At 41.5% G+C, this 27,553-nt stretch overlaps 1 protein-coding gene across 5 annotated transcripts in view; it reads left to right on the top strand.

Moving 5' to 3' along the window:
• The window catches only part of LOC140480786 (uncharacterized), a 152,870-nt gene that overhangs the window by 123,226 nt on the left and 2,091 nt on the right, over positions 1 to 27,553 (top strand). For 4 of the 5 annotated variants that reach the window (XM_072576166.1, XM_072576167.1, XM_072576170.1 and 1 more), the window contains 3 exons: positions 2,683 to 2,754; positions 4,293 to 4,367; positions 19,579 to 19,703. In XM_072576166.1, coding sequence (XP_072432267.1) covers positions 2,683 to 2,754; positions 4,293 to 4,367; positions 19,579 to 19,703 — 272 coding nt within the window. The remainder of the gene's footprint in view (positions 1 to 2,682; positions 2,755 to 4,292; positions 4,368 to 19,578; positions 19,704 to 27,553) is intronic. The other variant, XM_072576168.1, reaches the window with a different exon arrangement.

Here is a 27,553-nt window from a genome sequence, read left to right as displayed (position 1 = left end):
GTTGAAAGTAGCGGATTCAGTGATGGTAGCACCATTGAATGTCCAGGGACACCAGTTAGATTCTGTCTTGCTCAACATAAACATTGTGTGGTAAAAACAATGACTGCAGATGCTGGAAACCAGATTCTGGATTAGTGGTGCTGGAAGAGCACAGCAGTTCAGGCAGCATCCGAGTAGCTTCGAAATCGACGTTTCGGGCAAAAGCCCTTCATCAGGAATAAAGGCAGTGAGCCTGAAGCGTGGGGAGATAAGCTAGAGGAGGGTGGGGGTGGGGAGAGAGTAGCATAGAGTACAATGGGTGAGTGGGGGAAGAGATGAAGGTGATAGGTCAGGGAGGAGAAGGTGGAGTGGATAGGTGGAAAAGGAGATAGGCAGGTAGGACAAGTCCGGACAAGTCATGGGGACAGTTACTGAGCTGGAAGTTTAGAACTAGGGTGAGGTGGGGGAAGGGGAAATGAGGAAACTGTTGAAGTCCACATTGATGCCCTGGGGTTGAAGTGTTCCGAGGCGGAAGATGACATGGCATTTGTATGGTGTGAATGTTACTTTTCAGACCAAGCCTGGATATTGTTCAGGTATTCCTGCATGTGGAATTGGACTGTTTTAGCATTCGAGGAGTCACAACTGATTGTTCTGCAAAGAACAGAGCCCTATATATTAATATATGTAGTACACACAAGTATTCCAAGCCCAACTGTTCAGTATGTTCAGCGCCATTTGCAACTCTTCAGAAATATACATCAAAACCTGGACAACAACCAGATTTCGGCTGGCTGATAAGTGGCAAGTAACATTCATGCTGTACATGAATGGCATGTGAGGTGTTTGTTGACTTGGGTTTTATCCATCAAAGCAAGCGAGGAAGAGAGAAAGAGAAGCGAGACCACAGGCAGAGAGACAGGTTCATGAAGAGAGAAGTGGTTCATAACATGAGGGATGTCATAATCAGCCATAAACAGGAGGCTTTTGGAGCTGTCAGATGTGGAGGTGCTGGTGTTGGAGTGGGGTGGACAAAGTCACATGACACCAAGTTATAGTCCAACAGGTGAAGATACCTCTGAATCTGCGATGGATACGACAGATGTCGCTGCCTGTACACCTTTGTCTCCTGAAAAGTAAAATGAATTTTCCAAGAAGCTCTGGGTGCAAGAGGCAAGCCACTGTGTGTTAGCTGGGAGGAATGCAATGATTGTAATGAGGTCAGCAAGGTGGACCTTAAATAATATGGGTTCCCTGACTGGGGCTTTTAATCTGGTCTACTCAGGGACCCCTGGCTGACAGATATAAACAGGAGTGTCAGAGATTCTGTTCACTCAGAGCTGACTGAGGGAGCTGGATCAGTGTCAAGGAGTCTCTTTATATAAATAAATGGTGACTGGGTGATGGGATATCAGCCTTAGTGGAGTTATTTCAGAAAGGTTAGAGGGATATTGGCCGAGTGTTGGCAAATGGGACTAAATCAGTTTAGGATATCTGGTTGGCATAAATGAGTTGGAATGAAGGGTCTGTTTCCATGTTGTATAACTTTGTGACTCAATGACTCTGTGAGGGCAAGACAAAAAGCTTTAACAAAATTTTTTTTCAGCAAAATTCATAGTCAGTTCTCATAAGGTGTGTTATAGCAGCATTGTTAGGCAAAATCCACATTGAACCAAAGGAGGATGATGAGTGAAAAGGGTATCCCACTATCCCATCAACTCGCGTTAATATATTTCTTGTTAATGTTGGCATCTTCTTCCCTTCCCTAGCTTTCTTTTTCACACTAGAAGTATCTCACTCCTTTCAGTGTTCTGGTTCTTTATTCCCTTAATCTCCCAGTTTACACCAATCTCTTATGGTGCTGTGGTAATGTCCCTCCCTCTGGTCTAGGTAGCTTGCATTCAAATCTGCCTACTTCAGAACTGTCTGGTAGCATCGCTGAGCAGGTTGCTGAGAAAATTTCTACACCAGCACAGTTACAATTTCCATCGCCCAATCCTCACCCCCCACCAGAGTTCATTCCCTGAGTTCCCCTCATTCCAAATTCACTTTTCTTTTGTTCTTCCTTGATATTTTTCCTTTAGATTTAGGAAGGACACATTTGCAAATTCAAATTGGCAAACTACAAGTACCAGGGATAGATTCCAAATTAACACTTGATAACCATCAGTGACATCGAACAAAGAATAGACCATTCATCCCCTTGAACCTATGCTGGCATTCTGTGAGATCTTGGCTGATCTGTGGTCTAACTCCATATCCCTTACTAGCTTGGCTTAACAAAAATGTATCTATTTCAGATTTAAAATTAACTACTGATCTAACATTCACTGCCATTTTTGGAAGGAAGTTCTAAATATCTACCACCCTTTGTGAGTAGAAAAACTGTCCACCATCTCTCCCAAACAGTTTGGCCATAATTTTAACACTATGTCCCCTTATTTATTTATAATCCCTAACTAGTGGAAACCAAGAGGGAGGAGAAATAAGTCGAAAACCATGAAGTTGAAATGCCATTTGCTGATATGAACACAGCAGATAATTTCAATCTATTCTAAATAACTTTATTACTTTATTAATTTAATGAATTATTTTTAAATTAATGTATTTTTAACAAAAGTGATGTATAAGCATTGAACATGGAAAATGTGTTCTCTGAAGATAAATGTTTTGAATTATTTTACAATTTATGCTCTCTTTTAGGAACATAAGTGATAATTATTTAAGCTTAATAGGAAATGGTGCTTTTGATCGTCTATCTTCAATAATCTATTTGTAAGTATGTTTACGATATTAAAATTAAAATAATTCGTTATTTTTTAAAGATCTGCAATTCCATATATATATTTGAATTACATTTTGAAGGTTTCATAAAATATCTAGCTTAATTGCCACCCTATAACTGAACGTAGGTATTAACATTTGTCTGTGGGTTAGCAGATAAATAAAATGGCTCTAAATGCTGTGATATTGGTATTAAAACATGTAGAACAGAAACACCCTGTGTTTTTAGTTAGCTGAAAAGTGTCTGTGGAACAGAAAAATTGGAAGGTAATTTTTTTGACTTTGCCTACTTTATTACTCCATTATCCAATGTTGATTAAACTGCCCAACACATCTTGCCATTGAGGTCAATAGAAATGAAAATGGGAATTGATGTTTGTCAGATGGTTTAATTATTAACCATTTATACTAATGTCCAAGGTCAAAGTTATGCCCAGATGCTTTAAAAACGTAAGCAATTTTACCCTGGAACTAAGTAATTAATATGTATGGACATGTTGATTTGCCATCTGATCTTTCTTATCTTAATTTACACACAGTTCTACCTATTAGAATTTTATCTTGGAATAGGAAAAGTACCGAACAATGATCATTATATGAAAAATAGCTTACTTATCTTCACAGTGAATTACAAATCAAGGAATGAGATAGATTACAATGCTCTCTTTGAATATTTGAATATTTGGCACCAAACCTTTGCATGGGTGGAAGTGTAAGAAGGTGAGGGGAGGAAGCAGTTTGGCTCAGTATCGTAGATTCACGCAGAATGAAGACAGACACTTTTTGGTCCAAATAGTCCATGCCGCCCTTGTTCCCAAACCAGATTTGTCCCACCTGCCTCTGTATTGCCCATACCCCTCCAAACCTTTCCTATTCATGTTCTTATCCAAATGTCTTCTAACTGTTGTAACTGCATCCACCACGTCCTCTGGCAGTTCACTCCATACATAAACCACTCTGTGTAAAAAAAAGTTGCCCCCCATGTCCTTATGAAAGCTTTTTCCTCTCACCTGAAAAGTATGCTCCCCAGTTTTGAAATCCCCCACCCTAGAGAGAAAAAAACTGTTATTTATCTTATCTAGGCCCCTCATACATGTGAAATTTTTTTTTGTTTTAGGAATATATGCTCGTGCTCCTTTTACTTTAAAATCAAATTGACAAATTGTGGAAAGATCCATGCTAGATTAATACAGTCCCTAATTCCCTAAGCAAACACTTATTCCTACAATAGAGGAGAGAAAAACTATCAGTTATAGGATGAGGGCAAATGAATTGCCACCAGCCATCTAATCAGTGTCATCTGTAAAAATCTTTGAGTAAGTTTCCTACCTTCTCTCTTGGCTGCAAATGCTATTATTGCTTGACAGCCTTGAATAAGTGGACAGAAACATAGCAATTAGAAAATGTGACAATATTTTAAGTATGTACACGCACAGACACACACCTGCACACACGATTGTGTAGACATACTAGTTCAGCTAATTATATTCAAAATTAGTCATATATTTGAAGTATTTGTTCATTTCTAGAGATCTTCGTGCAACCTCCATTTCTCTTGATGTTCTCAAAGGTATCTTAGAGAGTACAGTAAATATTGTCAACCTGTAAGTATACCTGTTCTCAGCAATTGCTCTGCTTCAATTTCAGATGTAGTGTAATGGATGGAATAAGAGAATATAGTGTAACAGAACGAGAGAGTAGCTGAAACGTTTTGTTCCCTTCATTAATGTCTATAATGTATATTACTTATCCTTGAGTGTATGTGATCAATTTGTGGGCTTAAACAAAGAGGATCACATATTTGCATATTCACCCTGAAAATCTAATGCTATCTCATTCAAGTGCATGCGTGCAACCACACAGAAATACATTTAAAGAGAATGGCACATTTTTATCAGAAAACTAAAAGACTTTAAGATGTTGTAGTCTCTAGTTTTAAAGGCAAAGTTATTGCTATCCTATTGGCTGCTGTTTCTGCAGATTGACTGCTTTTCCCTGGTTATGAGGTGTAAGATTTGTTATCTGGCGCCAGTTTTGGTCACATTATCAATACTTATTTTATCTACACAAAGGATAAGACCATATGAAACAGGTACAGGAGTAGGCCATTCAACCCTCAAGACTGCCCACCATTCAAGAGGATCATGGGTGATCTGACCTACTTGCCTTTGCTACAGAAGATTTGATTCTTTTACCGATCAAGAATCTATTTATCCCAGCCTTATATATACATAAGGACCATGCTCCCACAACTTTCTGTGGCAAGGAGTTCCAAAGACTCTCAATCCTCTTCATCTCAGTCTTAAGTTGGCACCCTTTTATTCAGAGAGGAAACATCCTCTCAGTTCAGAAGATAATCCTTCCATACTGGGGATTATCCTAGCGAACCATCTCTGAACTGTCTCAAATGAAATATCTTTGCCTTAAATAAGGGGACAGCGCTTCTCACAATACTCCAGATATGGTCTCACCAGCAACTTATACAGTTTCAGTAAGACTTCCCTACTCTTATGGTCCAACCCCCTTGAGATAAGTGCCAACATTGCATAAGACTTACTGGTTACCTGCTGCACTTGTGTGCTAGATTTCTGTGTTTTGTGCACAAGTACTCCCAAGTCTCTTTACTTTGTAGTTTTCTGCAGCTTTTCTCCATTTAAATAACATTGGACAAGCTGGTTTCTCCATAGCCTGGTTTGTCGAGCTTAAAGTTCAGAGAGAGGAAGACTGCATAAATCTCTAAACAATATCAGATGTATACATTCCACTGATGAGTTTCATATTGCTACATCCATTACAGGGGGCAAGCCACTCATGGCTAGTCAAGTAGGAACTTTGAGAGTTGTAGCAGTCTGACCATAAATTGGAAAAGTGACCTGACCATCAGCAGCCATTTTCACAGAATCACAGAAGTATTATAGTACAGAAAGAGGCCATTCATTTGCACCAACTCTTCAAACCAGCATGGATATTTACTGACAATTTCCTGCTTTTCCTTTCATATTATTTCTATCCAGATAATCATCTAATTCTCTCTTGAACCTGCCTCCCCTGCACTTTCAAGCAGCGCATTCCCAAGTCTCACTTCTTGCTGTGTCAAAAAGTTTTTTTCTCATCTCATTTTCTCCTTTTGCAAATCCTTTGGAATTATGCCCTCTCGTTTTGCTACTTTTCTCCCTATCACTCTAACTGGCCAACTCATGATTTTGAAAAACTCTCATCAGCTCTTCTCTTAGCCTTCTTATTTCTAAAGAGAACAGCCCAACTTCTTCAATCTATTCTCTTTGCTGAAGTCCCTCATCTCTGCAATCATTCTTGTAAATGGCTTCTATGCGCTCTCCATTGCATTCACATTCTTTCTATAATGCAGTGTCCTGAATTGTACACTGCATTCCAGCTGAGGTCCAACAAATACTGCATACAAGAGCAACATAACCTCCCTGCTCTTGTTCTTTATGCTGCCTTAATAAAGTCGAAGATACTGTAAATTTTGTTAATTGCTCTCTCTCCACCTGTACTGCCACCTTCAAATGATCTGTGCACATATATGACCAGGCCCTTCTGCTCTCTTTTGTCTGATAGTTCTTGTTTGTCAATTCTTTGTTCCAAGACATGATGCTTCATACTTCTGTGCATTGAAACTCATCTGCCACTTATTTACCATCTCCACCAAATTGTCTATGTCTTTTCAGAATTCTAGACCATAAGACCACCAGATATAGGAGCAGAATTAGACCACCTGGTCCATCGAATCTGCTCTGCTATTAAATCATGGCTTTTATGTTTCTTAACCCCAACCTCCTGCCTTCTCCCCATAACCTTTGATCGATCCCCTTATTAATCAAGAACCATCACTACCTCTCCCTCCACCTGTTTTTGTGTTATCTGCAAACCGAGCCACAATGTCTTCTATTCCTTCATTCAGATTGTTAATGTATAATGTGAATAGTTGTGGACTCAACACTGACCCCTGCTGAACTCCACTAGTTGCTGGCTGCCATCCTGAAAAGACTCCTTTATCTCCACTCTCTGCGTTCTTCCAGTCAGCCAATCCTCTCTTCAAGCCAACAATGCCGTGCCCCTAACATCATGGACTCTTGTAAAACCTAGCAGCTTCCTGTGATTTTGATTTGATTTATTATTATCATGTACTGAGATACAATTAATATTGTTTTGTATGCTATCCAGACAAATCATACTTTGTTATTACATTAGGGTAACAGGACAGAATACAGAATATATTGTTACAGCTACAGAGAAAGCATAGAGAAAGATCAACTCTAATATATGAGAGATCTGTTCATAAGGCAGGGAAGAAACTGTTCTTGAATCTGTTGGTATGTGTTTTCAAACTTTTATATCCTCTGCCCAATGGAAGAGGGTGAAAGAGAGTATTACCCGGGTTGGAGTATTACCCGGGTTGGATGGTGTTGGTTACTTTCTGGAAGTATAGATTCAGTCTATAGAAGAAAGACTGGGTTTTGTGATGGACTGTGCCCCCTTCCTGGACCTCTCCATCTCCATTAGTGACGACCGACTTGACACTGACATTTTTTACAAACCCACTGACTCCCATAGCTACCTGGATTACACCTCTTCCCACCCTATCTCTTGCAAAAATGCCATCCCGTATTCCCAATTTCTCCGCCTCCGCCGTATCTGCTCCCAGGAGGACCAGTTCCACCATAGGACACACCAGATGGCCTCCTTCTTTAGAGACCGCAATTTCCCTTCCCACGTGGTTAAAGATGCCCTCCAACGCATCTCGTCCACATCCCGCACCTCCACCCTAAGACCCCACCCCTCCAACCGTAACAAGGATAGAACGCCCCTGGTGCTCACCTTCCACCCTACAAACCTTTGCATCAACCAAATCATCCACCGACATTTCTGCCACCTCCAAAAAGACCCCACCACCAGGGATATATTTCCCTCCCCACCCCTTTCAGCCTTCCGCAAAGACCGTTCCCTCCGTGACTACCTGGTCAGGTCCACACCCCCCTACGACCCACCCTCCCATTCTGGCACTTTCCCCTGCCATCGCAGGAACTGTAAAACCTGTACCCACACCTCCTCCCTCACCTCTATCCAAGGCCCCAAAGGAGCCTTCCACATCCATCAAAGTTTCACCTGCACATCCGTTGCTCCCGATGTGGTCTCCTCTACATTGGGGAGACTGGGCGCCTCCTAGCAGAGAGCTTTAGGGAGCCTTAGGGAACATCTCCGAGACACCCGCACCAATCAACCAAACCGCCCCGTGGCCCAACATTTCAACTCCCCCTCCCACTCTGCCGAGGACATGGAGGTCCTGGGCCTCCTTCACCGCCGCTCCCTCACCACCAGACGCCTGGAGGAAGAACGCCTCATCTTCCGCCTCGGAACACTTCAACCCCTGGGCATCAATGTGGACTTCAACAGCTTCCTCATTTCCCCTTCCCCCACCTCATCCTAGTTTCAAACTTCCAGCTCAGTTACTGTCTCCTTGACTTGTCCGACCTGCCTATCTTCTTTTCCACCTATTCACTCCACCCTCTCCTCCTTGACCTATCACCTTCATCTCCTCCCCCACTCACCCATTGTACTCTATGCTACTCTCTCCCCACCCCCACCCTCCTCTAGCTTATCTCTCCATGCTTCAGCCTCACTGCCTTTATTCCTGATGAAGGGCTTTTGCCCGAAATGTTGATTTCGCTGCTCGTTGGATGCTGCCTGAACTGCTGTGCTCTTCCAGCACCACTAATCCAGTATTTGGTTTTCAGCATCTGCAGTCATTGTTTTTACCATGATGACTCAGCCCTATTTTCCCATGCACTTTCAAGTACACTGCGATCTCACCTTTAATAATCAAATCTAAAATCTTACCAATGACCGAGGTCAGGCAAATTGACTTATAATTTCCCATTTTCTATTTCTCTCTCTTCTTGAACAGGTGAGTTACTTTCACATTCTGCACTATTCTTCTCACTGTTTATAGTTCTTTCAAGTTCTGTTACCTGCAAGTTTTGAAATTGTCCCCTGCACATCAACGTCTAGATCATGTACCAGGAGAAGCAAGAGTCCCAATTCCGACAGCTGGAGAATTACATTACAAACGTTTCTCCTTATTTGTTTGATAAAGAATGACTGACAGAATTTTGGGAATAGTCCTGCCTAATGGCAATCCATCCACAGTAAGTTAGTAGGAAGTGCAGTGCCTGGGAAGCCTGGTTAAAAGACCATTAGCGATAGGTGAGTGTAAACCCTTCAATACACATCATGGATATGATAACGAGGTGAACATGTCTGCGTAACATGGCTGGAGAGTGATAGAATGCGAATGAGTGATGGTTGCAGTGAGAAGATGATGACAGTTACCCTTGTGGAGCATAGGAAATCATTTCTTTTTTTTTCCTGTACTGGATCATAATAAATTGATGCCTGATAGAGGCATTGGTCCCGTGAACAAAATAGGTTCAGGTTGCTCAGGCTTTGAACAAGGCGCTGTTGTTTGAAATGTTGTAGTTTTCTGGCACCACTCCTGAGTCTAGGTAAAACTGAAAGATTATGGTTAGTACCCCTGCAATTTCCACACTCACTTCAATATCTTGACATGCATCTCATTGCCTGTTTCATTGCCTGTCAACTTTAGGTACTAACAGTCTGTCCAACATTACTTCCTTATCAATTTTGAACCCTTCAAGTGACCTTGAGTTCCCTCCTTTGTCACTGTGGACTGGGTGGCATCTCTTTCTTTGTTAAAAACAGAATACGGAGGCATGGAATTGGCCATGTACATAGATCCCTCAAAGTTGCCACCCAGATTGATAGGGCTGTTAAGAAGGCACATGGTGTGTTTGCCTTTATTAACAGAGGGATCGAGGTTTGGAACTTTGAAGTCATACTGCAGCTGTACGAAACTCGGGTGCAGCCACACTTGGAGTATTGTGTGCAGTTCAGGTCACTGCATTATAGGAAGGATGTGGAAGCTTTGGAAAGGGTTCAGAGGAGATTTACTAGGAGGTTACTTGGTATGAAGGGAAAGTCTTATGAAGAAAGGTTGAGGGGCTTGAGGCTGTTTTCGTTTGAGAGAAAAAGGTTGAGGGGTGAATTAATTGAGACCTACAAGATAATCAGAGGGTTAGATCAAGTGGACAGTGAGCCTTTTGCCTAGGATGGTGATCGCTAGCATGAGGGGACATAGTTTCAAATTGAGGGGTGATAGATATAGGACAGAAGTCAGAGGTTGCTCTTTTATTCAGAGTAGTCAGGGCGTGGAACGCACTGCCTGCAACAGCTGTAGACTTGCCAACTTTACCGGCTTTTAAGTGGTCATTGGATAGGCATAAGGATGAGAATGGAATTGTGTAAGTTAGATGGGCTTCAGATTGGTTTCATAGGGCGGCGCAGAACCAAAGAGCCTGTACTGCGCTGTAATGTTCAATGTTCTCTGTTAACAAAAGTATTTATTTAAAATCTCAGCCACACCCCCTGCTCCCAAGTGAAAATCCTTTTTTTGCTCTCTATTCCGCCCTAGCCCTGTGTTTACCATTTTAAAATTCGGTATTTGCCTATAGAAGACTTTGAGACATTCCTTTTATGTTAGTTGCCAGTCTTTTCTCATAATTTCTCACTGCTTCTCTAAATAAATTGCTTCTCACTGCTTCACTTCCCCTCAACCTTTCATATTCCTCTTGGTTCTCAGTTATATTAACTACCTAACATCTGTCATATAGATTTTTTTCTTAATTTCTATCTCCTTTGTCATCAGGGAGCTCAGGATTTGTTTGTCCTATTTTTCCCATTTTTATCCAAGTCATCTCCACTTTAAAAGTAGCCTGTTGTCTAGTTAGAGTTTTCCCCACCAACCTCTTGTTTCAGTTAATCCAGTCCAGTTTATTCTTACCCCATTAAAGTTGGCTCTCCAGCAATTAACCTTCTCTTACTCTGGATTAACTAATGTTATTCTCCACCATCATCCTGAACTTCAAGATGACCCCCGCTGATGTTTGATCCTTTTGCCTCACCTCATTTGCAAGAACCAGGTCTAGCAGTGCATTCTTTCTTGTTGGTGAAATCCTATGAATGCAATTTAGGAACATTTCTCACTTGTTATCCTTAGTACCTTTAAGTACATTCCTGAAGAAGGGCTCATGCCCGAAACGTCGATTCTCCTGCTCCTTGGATGCTGCCTGCCCTGCTGCGCTTTTTCCAGCAACACATTTTCGGCTCTGATCTTCAACATCTGCAGTCCTCACTTTCTCATAGCACCTTTTAACTCCATCATTAGTACTGTGTAACATTGGCATCTGTCGGTAAATTCCCTGCAGATTTGTTCCTTTTCCTTCTTACCACTAGTTGGTGGTCTCTAGACTATACCGAGCTACATAATTGTAGCCTTTTTGTTTTAGCCAAATTGGTGCATTCCTTGAACGCTCTGAGGCATCCTCTTTCTGCAATCCAATGTAATGTGCTCTTTAATCAATACTGCCACTCTTCTCCTTTCCTTTCTTTTCTATGTTTTCCGAAAGCATTATACCCACAGATATTTAACTTGTCCTTTCTTGAGTCACCACACATTTCCAGACAGCAATCTGTGTCTGTAGATTCCCAATCTATCTTATTATATGCCATATATTCACATTCATGCATAGTAAATCAGATTTAGATTTTAATTTCTTTCTGGTGACTTCACCTATTAACTTGTTATTCTCTCTGCTAGTGTCGACTGTATCTCGAAGTAAGTATTTTTTGTAGTCTGGTATTCTTCTCTATTATCCTCTCTGTTTCCAAATCCCTGTCAAGTTAGTTTAAAGCCCTTCTAATAGTACTAACGTAAGGTGCCATAACAATTGTATTTTCAGATGCATCCTGTCCAGCTTCTACATACCATCATCTCCAGAACAGTGCTAGTATCCCAGGAATTTCAAGTCGTCCCTCCTGCACCATCTTTCCAGTCACACATTCATCTGCTTTACCCACCTACGTGTATTTCCATACTCATTTATATGTGGCACTGGGAGTAATTCAGCGATTAGTACATTTAAGGTCCTGCTTGCTAATTTTCTACCTAGACCCCTAAATTCTGATTGCAGGACCACATCTGGCTTTCTAATGAAGTAATTGCTTCTAACATTGATGTCCTCTCCCAGAATAATGTCCTGCAGCTGTTCTGTGACATTCCTGACCCTGGCATCAGGGAGGCAACACATCATTCCTCGAATCGTGTCTATTGTCACTGAAAAGTCTGTCTACAGCCTAATCCATGGAATCCCGTATTGCTATCAGTTCCCTTCTTCCTCTTCTCCTGTACAGCTGAACCACTTGCAGTACCACATACTTGGTTCTGACTGCATGCACTTGAGGAGCCAGAGCCCTGCGCAGCTTCCAAATGGAAAACTGATTTGTGAATGGGAGCTCAGAGGAGTCCAGTGCACAACTTGCCTATTTAGAACAACACAGCAAGGGAACAGGCCCTTCAGCCCTGTTAGGTTCTCTTGGACTACCCAGCAGTCCACCATTTCTTTCCTGCCTCCAGGCCCTTATGCTGTGGTTTAACAGTCTTTGGGTATCCATTTAAATAGAACTAATGCCAGATTGAGAAAAGTTCAAATTCAAAGTTATGAGTGTGACTGAATATAACAATAGCTATCTGGGAGTTTTTAGCTTATAATAAAAACAAAAAGTGCCAGAGAAACTCTGCAGTTGGTGCAGAGAGAAGCAAATTTAACATTTGGATTCTCAAAACATTTTTTTTTGCTGCACAGATGCTACCTAACCTGCAGTTTCTCCAACTTCTTTGTTCTTGTTTAGGATCTCCAGCTTCTTTGCTTTAATTGTGTTTTTAACTTAGCTATGTTTCAGCAAGTGTCTGTTGGGAATTTCTGACACACTAAATATCTACTTATTAAATATTAGTCTGCAGATTAAGTTGTTTATAAAAATGCAAAACTTACGTATTGTCAAAAATAGTTATCCTAGTATATTTTCAGAATTGAGTTGTACAAAAGACCATGAAATACAGGTGCAGGAGCAGGCCATTCAACTCCTCAAGAATGCCCTGCCATTGAACAAGATCATGGCTGATCTGCCTCAGGTGTCAGCTCACCTTTTGTGCCAGCACAGCATAGCTATAAACTCTCTGATATTTCAAAAATGTACCTACCTCCTCAAATACTTGCAGTGAACTCACCTCCGTAACTTTTCGACATAGAGAATTCCAGATATTCACTACCCTCTGGGAGAAGAAATCCTTTCGCATCTCAGTTTTAAATGCATGGCCCCTTATTCTGTAACATTGTTCCCTAGTTCGAGAATCCTTACTCATCTCAACCACTACCTTGTCATGCCCCCTCAAAATCTTGTATACTTCAATAAGATCATTCCTCATTTTTCTGAACTGTAATGAAAAAAGGCCTAATCTCTTTAGTTGTTTTTGATAAGTCAACTCCTTAGCCCCCAAAATTAATTGACAATGGTCCTGTCTTTTTGGAGATGGTTATTGCCTGGCTTTTGTGTGGTGTAAATGTTACTTGCTCCTTGTTAGCTCGAATTTGGATATTATCTAAGTCTGGCCACATTGGGTAAAGACTAATTCATTATCTGTGGAATCATGAATGGTGCTGAACATCATGATATCATCAGTGAACATCCCCTTCTGGACTTATGGTGGAGGGAAGATCATTTGTGAAACAGCTGAATATAATTGGACTGAGGACACTCCAGTGAGGAACTCCTGCATAGATGGTCTCTGACAACCATAACCAACTTTTTTTGTGCCAGGTAACCAATGGAAAGCATTTCCCTGATTCCCATAGGCTCCTGTCTTGCTAAGGCTTCTTGATGCCATACTGGGTCAAATGTGGTCTTGATGTTAAGGGCAGTCACTCTCTCCTCACGTCTGGAGTTAAGCTCTTTTGTGTGTGTTTGAACCAAGGCTGTAATGAAGTCAGGAACTGTGTGATCTTGGTGAAACTCAAACTGTATGTCTGTGTGGAGGTTATTACTTAGGAAGTATTGATAGCATGAAAACCAAATGAACTGCGGATGCTGTAAATCAGAAACAAAAACAGAAATTGCTGGAAAAGCTCAGCAGGTCTGGCAGCATCTCTGGAGAGAAATCAGACCCCTCCTCTGAACTGATGGTAGCTAGGAAACTGTTTGGTTTATATGCAGAATAACCTAGTCTACTGCTCACAATGTAGTCTACTCTATATTATGGAAGCATTGCATTGATTCGGTGACCACTTCACAGAACACCTACATTCTGTCTGCAGAAAAGACTCTGAGCTTCCAGTTGCCTGCCAGTTCAACACACCACCCTGTTTCCTGGTCAATATTTCTTTCTGTCTCTGGCTTCCTGCAGTCTTCCAGTGAAGTTTAGTGGTAACCTAGAAAAAGAGCACCTAATTTTCTGCTTGGGGATCCTGCAGCCTTCTGGACTCCATATTGAATTCAACAACTTTAGGTTCTGAGCTCTCCCATGTCCTACCCCATCCCCACACATCAGGCCTTGTTATCATATAGACTGCTATTATACACAACCCATTATTAGCCACTAACTGTCGCTATTCATAGCTATTCATCCAGGCAATACTGAGGACCGCAGATGCTGGAGATTCGAGTCAAGATTAGAGTAGAGCTAGAAAAGTACAGCAGGTCAGGCAGCATCTGAGGAGCAGGAAAATCGACATTTCAGGCAGGAGCCCTTCATCAAGAATCCTCACTCTAATCTTGACTGATGGCTATTCACCCACCTAGAGGGTTGGATCGTTATGTACTCTTTTGTCTGTCCAACTGTTCTTTGCTGTCTTTGGGCCCTATCCCCATCTATTGTTTATTCCTTACCCCCTATCCCAACTTATCTTCTGTGTAAAAATCAACATTTTCCTGTCTACCATCCTTCTGAGGAAGGGTCACTCAACCCAAAATGCTAACTCTGATATCTCTCCACAAATGCTGCCAGAACTGCTGGGCTTTTCCAGCAATTTCTCTTTTTGTTGGTATTGATAGCATTGTTGATGACACCTTCCATCACTTTACTGATAATTGAGAATAGACCGATGAGTCAATAATTAGCTTTGTTGGATCTGAGCTGCTTTTTGTGCACCTGCACAATTTTCCACATTTTTGGGAATGTGCTTCTGTTGTAACTGTACTAGAATAGCTTGGCTAGGATAAGTGCTTGGTTTATCCACCAGGCACTTCTGGCTGCAGATTTTTGAGCATGCATTATGTGTTCAGCCTTAAGTATTTAAAGTCCACCCCATTTAGCAAGATGATAGTGCCACACAAAATAATATTAGGTGCCTTCAATGCGAAGGCAGGCATTTTCTCCACAAATACTGTGTTGTGATCAGTTTTGCATTTGCATCCATAGTAAGCAAATTGGTGAGGATGAGATCAAATATATTTTTCCATCTTGCTAGTTCCTTCCCTGCCCCAGGTGCAGTCAAGCAGTTGTGTTCTTTAGGCTTGACCAGTTCAGTCAGTAGTGGTTTTGACAAGCCACTCTTGGTGATGGACATTGAAATCCCAGAGCTGCCACTCAGTGCTTCCTCCAAATGGTGTTCAACATGATTTATCAGCCAAGAGAGAACAGTACATGATAATCATCAGGAGGTTTCCTTGCCCATGTTTATCCTGATGTCATGAGACTTCCTGGTGTTTGGAGTCAATATTAAGACTCAATAGGGAGTCTCCCTCCTGACTAATGTTTACCACTGTGCTGCTACCTCCTGCTGGGTCAGTCCTGCTGGTGGGGTGGGACTTGCCCAGGAATGGTGATGGTTTGTCTCGAACATTGTCTGTAAGCTACGATTCCATGAATACGACCATGCCCAGCAACAGCCTGACAAGTCCAAGAGACTGCTCTCCCAATTGTTGCACTAGACTCCAGGTGTTAGTGAGGAGGCTTTTGCAGAGTCGAAAGGACTGCTCTTGGTGTTATCACTTATGGTGCCTTAGTCAATGCCAAGTGTTCCGCCCTGTTCTTTCCCTTTCTGAGACTTTCTAGCTTTACAACAGAAGCATATAACTGAGTGGCTAGGTAGCTATTTCAAAGGGCAGTGAAGAGTCAAACAAAAAACCCAAAGAATGCAGATGCTGGAAATCAGTAACAAAAACAGAAATTGCTAGGAAAACTCAGCAAGTCAGGCAGCATCTGTGGAGTGAAAGCAGGGATAACATCTCTGGTCCAGTGATCCTTCTGCAGAACCAGAAACTTCCTTCCAAGATAAATGAATGTCTCATGACCCTTTGGCTCATCCTTGAATTTGAAGCAGCTCTACTGATGGCTGAAAGCTGCGATTCTCTAAAATACCTGTGGTATATAAAACAGGTGATGGGTGGATCAGTGCTGGAGATCTAGCAGTTAGCTAATAACAATGATGTGTGTAGTTCCTTTCATGCAGTCAAGACTACTTGCAGTCTATGTACCTAATGCCCCACTCCAATGCTGGTTAAGAATGGAGAGGTGCTCATCAAGGACATCGAGGTAGATACCTTTTTATGCTGAAGCTGAAGTTAGGGGAGGTGAGGAGCACACAGATAGCGATTTTAATTTGATTTATTATTGTAACATTACCTAAGTACTGTATAAGTTTTGTTTGCTTGCAGCACAGACAGATCATAACATACAAAGACATACCAGAATTTTAGGGTGATTGAACAGAGCAAGGAATACAAAGTTACAGCTGCAAAGAAGGTGTACAGAAAGCAGGATCAACATTAGATTTGAATTTCAGAGGCCCATTCAGTAGTCTAATAACAGCAGGGAAGAAGCTGTTCTTGAATCTGTTGACACATGTGATTAAGCTTTTGTATCTTCTGCCTGACTGAAGAGGTTGGAAGTGATTATAACCGGCTTTGGAGGAGCCTTTTGATGTTGGCTACCTTTCTGCAGCAACAAGATGTGTAGATGGAGTCAATGGATGGAAGGTTGGCTTGCATGATGGTCTGGGCTGTGTTCACAACTTTCTGTAGTTTCTTATGATCCCAGGCAGAGCAGTTGCTTTACCAAACTGTGATACACCCAAATAGAATGCTTCCTATGGTGCATCTGTAAAACTTGGTCAGGTTCCTTATGGACATACCGAATTCCCTTCGCTTCCTGAGGAAGAAGAGATGTTGTTGTGCCTTCTTGACCGTCACAGCAATGTGAGTGGACCATGATAGATTGTTGGTGATAGTCACTCCTAGCAATATGATGCTCTCAACCATCTCCACCTCAGCTTCATTGTTGTAGATAAGGGTATATCCTCCTCCTTGCTTCCTGAAGTCCAGGATCAGTTCTTTAGTTTTGCTGACATAGAAGGAGAGATTGTTATCTTTTCTCCAGGTCACCGAGCATTCCATCTCTTTCCTGTATTCTATCTCGTCATTGTTTGATATCCCACATCACTTCATCTGACAAAGGAGCAGCACTCCGAAAGCTTGTGATTTCAAATAAATGTGTCGTGTGACTTTTGACTTGGTCCATCCCAGTCCAACACTGGCATCTCCACACCTTGCTACATTGTAGATACCATGTAACATTAAGTCACATAAGGAAATATCCGATCAGATAACCAAAAGCTCGGCCAAAAAGATATGTTCCTTCTGTGTCTTAAAGAAAAGTTTGGTAGACGGGCAGAAAATTGTAGGGAGGTAGTTTCTGAGTTTGGTGCAGAAGCAACTGAAGGTCTGGCATCAGTAATGAATGGGAATGCATAAGAGCTCAAAATTAGATTGGCATAAATATCCTGGAGGGTTGTGGGATTGGAGGACATTTCAGAGATAGGGAGTTGCAATGACATGGAGATATTTGAGAATGAGAATTTTAAAACCCACTTCATTGCTTGGCTGGGGCCTAGTGAAGCACAGCAAACGTGGGGTTATAGGGGATTGCGATTTGCTATGAGTTGAGATGTGAGCAGCAGAATTCCAGATGTAGGCATCACAGGCTAGGCCATCATTTTTTGCTCAACACAAGTTGCTTTGAACTCAATGACTTACTAGGTCATTTCACAGCATAATTGAGAGTCAACTAGATTAGTGTGGATATGGATTTACATGTGGGCCAGATCAGATAATGATGCAGATTTCCTTCCTTAAAAGACATTGGTGAACCATCCAAATTTTTCCAACAGTCTGGTGGTTTGACAGTCACCTTTGCTGAAATTAGCCTTCTATTCCAGATTTATTCATTTAAATTCAAATTTTAACCAGCTGCTGTAGCAGAAGCCAAACTTGTATCTCAACACTATTTACCTGGGTTCTGGATTATTAGTTCAGTGACATTACCACAATTCCACTGTCTGTCCCAAGCAGTGTGTCAACAGTATACATGTGAAAGCTAAGGTTGTGTCTTTGACTAATGTTGTCAAGTGGAAGTAGGTGAATGGGAAATAGGAGAAGGCCAAGGATGAACAGAAATAATTCTGAATCACTTGCGCAAGTCTCCAATGTCGATCTTATTTGTTTGTTTCCTAATTCTAGTTCTTCTGTCACTTTGGAGGTGAAAGACGACTCCATTCCCATTGAGGAAGCTCAGTATAGGCATGGTGGATGATATGCACCCTAGCCTGCAGAGGTTGGCATTTTGGTGTGTCCTGTGTCAGTGTGATGGAATTCAAATTAATGCATGATAAAGGGTACTGATCACCTCGTGGGGAGCTCACACGGCCATATGGCCAGCTCATCCCTTAGAATTGTGTACTAACACTGACACCATCCTATGAAAGGACAGATTGCAGGAGTGGCATGCTACTCTGGAAGACCTTGACAACTGTAAAATTCAAAGCCAAAGTGATGTCTATCTGAGCTTCCTTCATCCTTATCTGAGTCAGTATCTATATTCCAGCTGGTGAATTAGAACACTTGGCATCCTGTTCTACTTGCCCAGTTTCTCTATACCCAGACTTCTTTTTATTTCTGATATCTCTCTAAAACAAGAGCAACAAGACCAGGCTTGGGCTGATATGTCATAAGTTACATCTGTGCTGCACAAACTTCAGGCATGACTAAATAGGAAAAACACCTAACCATCTCCCCATAACATTCAATGCCATTACCATTGCTGAATTCCCCATCAATACTCCAGGAGGTTACCATTGACCAGAAACTTAACTCAACCAACCATATAAATACTGTGGCTGCAAGCTCAGCTCAGTAGATGGGAAATCTCCAGTGAGAAACATATCTTGTGACTCTCCAAACACTATATACAAGACAAATAACAGGACTGTAACAGAACGTTCTGCTCATCTAAATGAGTGTACTCTCCACGCTGGACACAATTTACTACTTTTTATATTTATTTCATTCATCTTGCCTTCCAAATGGTAGTAATACCGCCATCTGCAAGAGGAGCTGCATCAAGATACAAATGACAGCATTTCTAAACATGAGTATTACTATCTAAAATGACCATATGAGCCCATTAATCAACCCTCTGTTCATGATAATTTATTGCCCCCAATTACATTAGTCTTTATCTTGCATATTAGAGTTTTCTGTGGAAAGTTATTGAATACTTTCTGAAAATTAAGTTATTAAATATATTCATGAATGAAATTGATTGATAGATACTTGGACACTAATTGAATAAAGGAATAGAATAGGGTAAGGAAAAATAACAGATTGAAGATCAGCCATGATCCCATGAACAATAGAGCAGGCTCCAGTTTCTGTGTGGTCTATTCCTACTATTGGTTTTGCTATGTTTTCTTACATGTGTATTCGAGAAAAAAGTACTGAAAAGAAGTTGTCCTGTTGGAGCCATAAAGATACGTTTAGCTACTGTTTGCAGATTTGTTTGTTCTAACCATATTACTTTTTTAAAATTGTCAATTCATTCTGCAGGTACATATCTCATACTTTAAAATGTTGCTTATGCAAGTATCCACATCTGGACAAGCTTATTCTGACAAGAAATGTGGAGATTAACTGCAAGAATATCTTTTGCACCATATCACTGATGCAGTGTTGTAAGTTGTTTATAACTGCAGTTAAATTATTTTAAACACTAAAATGCTGGAAATATTCAGGAGAATAGAAGCATCTATGGATAGAGAGCCAGGGTTAAGGTTTGTATGGCACAAAAACAAGGGATACCCTCTGCACCCTCTCCACTGCAATCATGATTAGAAATGCACACAATATTTCATCTGTAGCTTAACCAATGCTCTATAAAGTTGCAACAAGAGTCCCCTGCTCCTATATTCTACACCCAGGCTAACAAAGCCTTCTTCACCACTCAATCTACCTGTGATCTTACCTTCAGGGATCTATGGATTTCGTAAGTCAAGATTCCTTTGTTCCTCAGTATTGAATTGAATTGAACTGAATTAACTTATTGTTGCGTGTACTGAGGCACAATGGAAAGCTTTGTCTTGCAAGCTTTGTTATAGGCGAATAAACCGCATCTTACCGTGAGTATCAGCAAACAACTGATCTAGTAAGTGTTAAAAACCAGACAGGTCTCATCTTGATGAGGTCAGGATGGTTTGCCTTCTGTCTTGGCTCCAACCAGCTTGATCCTTGCTCTTACTTAAAATCAGTAATTAATTACTAATTAATATAAAAACATCAAAAATAGGACTACTATTCAGCATAATCATGCCGATCCCCTAACTCAATGCCATACTCCTGCTCTCTTCCAATACCTCTTGCCACATTTTTCTTCTGAAAGTACCTCTATTTCTTGTTTTTATTAATTCACAGGATGAGGACCTCATTGGCTAGGCCAGCACTTATTGCCCATCTAATTGCCTAGAGGGCAGTTAAGAGTCAAGATAACTTGAGTAGGAAAGAATTGGAGGGATATGGGACAAGTGCAGGCAGGTTGGACTAGTTTAATTTGGGATTATGGTCGGCTTGGACTGGTTGGACAGAAGGGTCTGTTTCCGTGCCATATGACTCTATGACTCTGTTTTTCTCAAGTTTTCAGACACGTTTTCAGAACAGATTGTCTCCATAAATACCGCCTTTTCCTAGATGCTGAGTCCAGAGGGAAAAAAAAGATAAACAAACAAAGTGATTGTTGATAGTAAGCCAGAGAACAAGAGTTGATACTGGCAACGGTGAGTGGGTGAAAATTAGTTAATAGTAATGGAAGCAACCCATGTCATGACAAGACCAAGGGCATGGAAGTGAGTAAAATACGTGGAAAGGGATATACATCTCTAAACTTATTGAACTCTACAATGAGTTCTGCAAGTTCCCCAAGCAGAAAATGAGATACTGTTCCTCCAACTTGTGCTGAGCCTCACTGGAGTAGTGTAGCAGGCCAAGACAGAAATGTTGGCATTGGAACATGGTCGTCTGTTAACATGTCAGGTAACTTGAAGTTTAAGGTCATTTTTATGGCCATAACAGCTATAGTGCACTCATTTTGCTCATCCAAGTTATTTTTATGAATTGTGTATAGTTGTAGCCAGTTATGGCATCCAGTATATGCTCTGAACCTTTGCCACCCTTGGTGCTTCCTCAAAATGGTGGTCAACATGGAAGAGTACTGATTTGTCAGCTGAAATGGGTGGTTTGTGGTAATCAGCAAGTAGTTTCTTTACCCATGTTTGATCTTATGCTGTGAGATTTCATGCTGTCTGGACTAGATTTGAGGACTCCCAGGACAACTCCCTCTCAGCTGGTGATGGTATTGTTGGGACATTGCACGTAAGTTATGATTGCATGAGTGTGACTTTGTCAGGCTTTTGCTTAATGAGTTTAAGATAGCTCTCTCAATTCTGACATTATCCTCCAGATGTTGGTTAGGAGGGCTATGTGGGGTTGACATGGCTGAATTTGCCATTGCCACCTCCAGTGTCTTTGTTAATGGTAAGTGGCCTGTCCAGTTTTATTCCTTTTTTGTCTTTTCAGCAGTTGATACAACAGAATGGCTTGATATTAGAGTGAGTCAAATTGGCAGGAGACTGACATCTTTGATTTTGCTTTAATTTAATTTAATTTATTATTGTCACGTACTTAAATACATTGAAAAGTTTTTTGTTTTGCCTGCAGTACAGGCATATCATAACATACAAAGATTGTAGGGTAATTAAACGGAATGAGAAATATAAAGTTACAGCTGCAAAATAGGTGCACAAAAAGCAAGATCAATATTAGATTTGAAAAGTCCGTTCAGTAGTCTAATAACAGCGGGGATGAAGCTGTTCTTGATCCTGTTGGTGCATATGTTTAAGCTTTTGTATCTTCTGCTTGACAGAAGAGATTGAAAGAGATAATAACTGGGATGGAAAGGTTCTCATCTGGAAGGAGCCAAGATGGATCATCAACTTGGAATGTTGCGTTAAAAGGGTTGCAAATGGGAATATTCATGAAAATGTGTCCTTTAGTTTGTCGTATAATTGTCCATAACCATTCACAACTGATTTGGAGATGCCAGTATTGGACTGGGGTGTACGAAGTTAAAAATCACACAACACCAGGTTATAGTCCAACAGGTTTAATCGGAAGCACTAGCTTTCAGAGCGCCGCTCTGGTTGTGTACTCTACAACCACTTGATGAAGAAGCGGCGTTCCGAAAGCTAGTGCTTCCAATTAAACCTATTGGACTATAACCTGGTGTGGTAGGACTGCAGAGCTTTGGTCTCATCAGTTGATTGTGAGATTGTTTAACTCTGTCTATTGCATACATGCTGCTTAGTATGCATGTAGTCCTGTCTTGTAGCTTCACCAAGTTTGGATCTCATTTTTAGGTACAAAATTTTAAAAATATAAGCCATAAGTATTAAGTTAGCCTAGAGCAGTGTTTTGTGGACCAATTAGATGGTGCTATTTTCTGGATCCGTAGATTAGAAGGAGCAAATAGGTCTTTAATAGAGTGATATGCTCTTCTTGTGGAAATGGGGGTTTCAGGAGTGTTTAGGGGTGACTGAGGATGATATCTGCAATAAATGTCATTGGTTGCAAATCCTGTCAGATCAAATGGATCAGTTGGAGCCACAGTTGGAGGCAATGAGGAGTTTACAAGAGGTAAGAGGTGTGATGGATGGCAGTTTATAGGAAGGGAGAAAATCCGCCGATACATTCAGATGGCTGAATTTGACTTAACTCCAAGAAAAGTAAGAGAGGTAGGTGGGTGGTACAGGAGTCTTCTGTTGCTATCCCCATTTCAAACAAGTATGCTGTTTTGGAAAATGCAGGGGATGATGGACTTTCAGGGAATGTAGCACGAACAGTTTCTGGTAAAGACTGGCTCTAATGTAATGAGGGATACATCTGGTTCCAAGATTGATTGTATTAGGGGACTCTCTAGTCAGGGGCACAAACGGGCATTTCTGCGGCCAGCAGCGAAAAATCAGAATGGTGTATTGCCTCCCTGGTGCCAGGATCAAGGCTGTCTCAGAGAGGATGCAGAGTGTTCTCAAAAGGGAGGGGGCCCAGCAGGAGGTCATTGTGCACATTGGTACTAACTGCATAGGAAGAGAAAAGGATGAGATTATGAAGGGAGAATATAGAAAGTTAGGCAGAAATTTAAAAAGGAGGCCCTTGAGAGTAGTAATGTCTGGAATTCTCCTGGTGCTACAAGCTAGTGAGGGCAGGAATAGGAGGATAGAGCAGATGAATGTGTGGCTGAGGAGCTGGTGTATGGAGGAAGGATTCACATTTTTGGATCATTGGAATCTCTCTTCTTGGGGTAGAAGTGACCTGTACAAGAAGGACGGATTGCACCTGAATTGGAAGGGGACTAATATACTGGCAGGGAGATTTGCAGGAGCTACTTGGGGTGGGACCCAGGGAGGCAAGCGAGGAGGGGGATTGGTGTTTTTGGTAATGTACTTAGGGAGGGATATTCCCGGAAATACATCCAAAGAAATTATTTGGTGGAATTGAGAAATAAGAAAGAGATGATCACCTTATTGGGATTGTATTATAGACCCGCTAATAGTCAACGGGAAATTGAGAAATATATTTTGTAATGAGATTTCATTTTTCAGTAAGAATAATAGGGTAGTTATGGTCGGGAATTTTAACTTTCCAAACATAGACTGGGACTGCCATAGTGTTAAGGGTTTAGATGGAGAGGAATTTGTTGAGTGTACAAGAAAATTTTCTGAGTTAGTATGTGGATGTACCTACTGGACAAAGTGCAAACCTTGACATACTCTTGGGAAATAAGGAAGGGCAGGTGACTGAGGTGACAGTGGGGGAGCACTTTGGAGCCAGCGACCATAATTCTAGTAGCTTTAAAATAATGATGGAAAAGGATAGACCAGATGTAACAGATGAAGTTCTAAGTTGGAGAAATGCCAATTCTGACGGTATTAGGCAAGAACCTTGAAAAGCTGATTGTGGGGGCAGATGTTCGCAGATAAAGGGATAGCTGGAAAATGGGAAGCCTTCTGAAATTAGATAATGAGAGTCCAGAGACAGAATATTCCTGTTACGGTGAAAAGAAAGGCTGATAGGTGGAGGGAATGCTGAATGAGAGTTTTTTAAAGAAAAAGAAGGAAGCATTATGTCTGGTATCGACAGGAGAGATCGAGTGAATCCTTAGAGTATAAAGGCAGTAGAAATATACTTAAGAGGGAAATCAGGAGGGCAAAGAGGGGACATGAGATAGCTTTGGCAAATAGGGTTAAGGAGAATCCAAAGGATTTTCACAAATAGATTAAGGACAAAAGGATAACTAGGGAGAGAAGAAAGGATAACTAGGCAGCAAGGCAGCCTTTGTGTGGAGCTGCCGGAGTTGGGGGAGATACTAAACAAGTATTTTGGATCAGTGTTGACTGTGGAAAAAGACATGGAAGAGATAGAATGTGGGGAAATAGATGGTGACATCTTGAAAAATGTCCATATACAGAGGAGGAAGTGCTGGACGTATTGAAATGCATAAAGGTGGATAAATCCCCAGGACTTGACCAGGTGTATCCTAGAACTCTGTGGAAAGCTAGGGAAGTGATTGCTGAGTCCCTTCTGAGATATTTTATCATCGATAGTCACAGGTGAGGTACCAGAAAATGGAGGTTGGCTAATGTAGTACCATTACATGGAAAATGGTGATATGGCTAAGCCAGGGAACTATAGACCGATGAGCCTAATGTCGGTGGTGGGCAAGTTGTTGAAGGGAATCCTGAGGGATCGGATTTACATACACTTGGAAAGGCAAGGACTGATTAGCGATAGTCAACAACTTGATTATATTTTTTGGAAGAGTAACAAAGAGGATTGAGGGCAGAGCGGTGGATGTGATCTATGTGGACTTCAGCAAGATGTTCAACCGTACTGCTTAGCAAGGTTAGATCTTGCGGTGATAGTGGGGGTTTGTTTTTCAGGCTGGAGGCCTGTGAACACTGGAGTGCCACAAGGATCAGTGCCGGGTCCACTACTTTTCATCATTTTATATAAATGATTTGGATGAGAGCATAAAAGGTATAGTTAGTAAGTTTGCAGATGACATCAAAATTGGAGGTATAGTGGACAGCGACGAAGGTTATTTCAGATTACAACGGGACCTTGATCAGATGGGCCAATGGGCTGAGGAGTGGCAGATGGAGTTTAATTTAGATAAATGCGAAGTGCTGCATTTTGGGAAAGCAAACCTTTGCAGGACTTATCCACTTAATGGTAAGGTCCTAGGGAGTGTTGCTAAACAAAGAGACCTTGGAGTACAGGTTCATAGCTCCTTGAAAGTAGAGTCGTAGGTAGATAGAATAGTGAACAGGCATTTGGTATGCTTACCTTTATTGGTCAGAGCACTGAGTACAGGAGTTAGGAGATCATGTCGTGACTGTACAGGACGTTGGTTAGGCCAGTTTTGGAATATTGCGTGCAATTCTGGTTTCCTTCCTATCTGAAGGATGCTGTGAACTTTGAAAAGGTTCAGAAAAGATTTACAACAACGTTGCCAGGGTTAGAGAATTTGAGCTATGGGGAGAGGCTGAATAGACTGGGGCTGTTTTCTTTGGAGCGTTGGAGACTGAGGGGTGAACTTTGTAGAGATTTGTAAAATCATGAGGGGCATGGATAGGATAAAGAGTCAAGGTCCCCCTGGGTTGGGTGAGTCCAGAACTAGAGAGTATAGGTTTAGGGTGAGAGGGGAAAGACATAAAAGAGACCTAAGGGGCAATGTTTTCATGCAGAGGGTGGTACATGTATGGAATGAGCTGCCAGACGAAGTGGTGCAGGCTGGCGCATCCATAGGCATCTGGACGGGTATATGAGTAGGAAAGGTTTAGAGGGATATGGGCCAAATGCTGACAAATGGGACTAGACTTATTTAGGATTTCTGGTTGGCATGGACAAGTTGGACTGAAGGGTCTGTTTTTTCATGCTGTACATCTCACTGACTCTATGACTTTGACCTGATGCTGTTCCTGATGTGCTTTCCTGTACTCTTTATTGAAGGATTTGATATACCGTCTTGGTAGTCATGACAGGTTGTGACAGGAAATGATATATGCCAGGCTAGGAAGTTACAAGCTATGAGAGCATAAAATTCTACTGCTGCTGATGACCCATAGTGTCTCATGGATACTCAATAGTTTCTTGATGGAGCTAGTCTCATTTAGCGCAGATGTAATGCCACTCGATATGGATGATATCTTTAGTGTGAACTCAGAACTTAGGCTCCCGAATGACCAAATACATGCATCAGCAACATATATCATGGGGGTTAAGTTTAAGGTGAAGTATGTTTTCCCTCTTCCTAGTTCCCTCATCACCTGACGTTGGCCCAATGTGGCAGATATGTCCTTCTGGACATAGTAGCTGATTCTGTAGTAGTACTACTGAGTTAGGAATATTTCAGATTGAATAGTAGGTCCAAAAATGAGGTTATCCATGATGGTAGGAAGAATGGAAGAATAATTGAGCAGAATATTTTGTAAACAGTTAAAGGTTAGAAAGTGTAGGAGTCCTTGAAAATAAGTCACTGAAGGCTAATGTGCAGAAGCAGCTAACTATTGTAAAAACTAATATTATGTTGACTTTGATCATAAGAGAATTTGAGGACAGGAATAGTGATGCCTTGCTTCAATTGAATAGAACGTTTGGTTCAGCTGCATCTGGATTACTCAGAGCATTTTAGTCCCCCTCACTTAGGAACGATGTTATTGCTGCATAAGGAGTGCAGCAAAGGTTTATTAGATCTGTTTCTGGGATGATGGAACTGCCCTATGAAGAGAGATTGGGCAAACTGGGCTTGCGTTCTCTCGAGTTTGGAAGTAAATCAGGTAATCTCATTGAATCTACAAAATATTTAAAAAGATTGAAAAAGTAGATGCAAGTAAGATATTTCTCCTTATTGGGGACACTATTCCAAAATAAGGCTAGGACCTTAATGTGAAGAGTTTATATTTCTCCAAGGACTGTGATTAGAGTCATAAAGTCATAGAGATGTACAGCATAGAAATAGACCCGTCGGTCCAACCCGTCCATGCCGACCAGATATCCCAACCCAATCTAGTCCCACCTGCCAGCACCCGGCCCATATCCCTCCAAACCCTTCCTATTCATATATCCATCCAACTGCCTCTTAAATGTTGCAAGTGTACCAGCCTCCACCACATCCTCTGGTAGCTCATTCCATACATGTACTATTCTCTGTGTGAAAAAGTTGCCCCTGAGGTCTCTTTTATATCTTTCCCGTCTCACCCTAAACCTATGCCCTCTGGTTCTGGACTCCCCGATCCCAGGGAAAAGACTTTGTCTATTTATCCTACCCATGCCCCTCCATAATTTTGTAAACCTCTATAAGGTTACCCCTCAGCCTCCGATGCTCCAGGGAAAACAGCCCCAGCCTGTTCAACCTCTCCCTATAGCTCAAATCCTTCAACCCTGGCAACATCCTTGTAAATCTTTTCTGAACCCT

The sequence above is a fragment of the Chiloscyllium punctatum genome, chromosome 8 (genome assembly GCF_047496795.1).
Source record: "Chiloscyllium punctatum isolate Juve2018m chromosome 8, sChiPun1.3, whole genome shotgun sequence".
Classification (NCBI taxonomy): Eukaryota; Metazoa; Chordata; class Chondrichthyes; order Orectolobiformes; family Hemiscylliidae; genus Chiloscyllium; species Chiloscyllium punctatum.
This window is presented reverse-complemented; position numbering and strand designations above follow the sequence as displayed.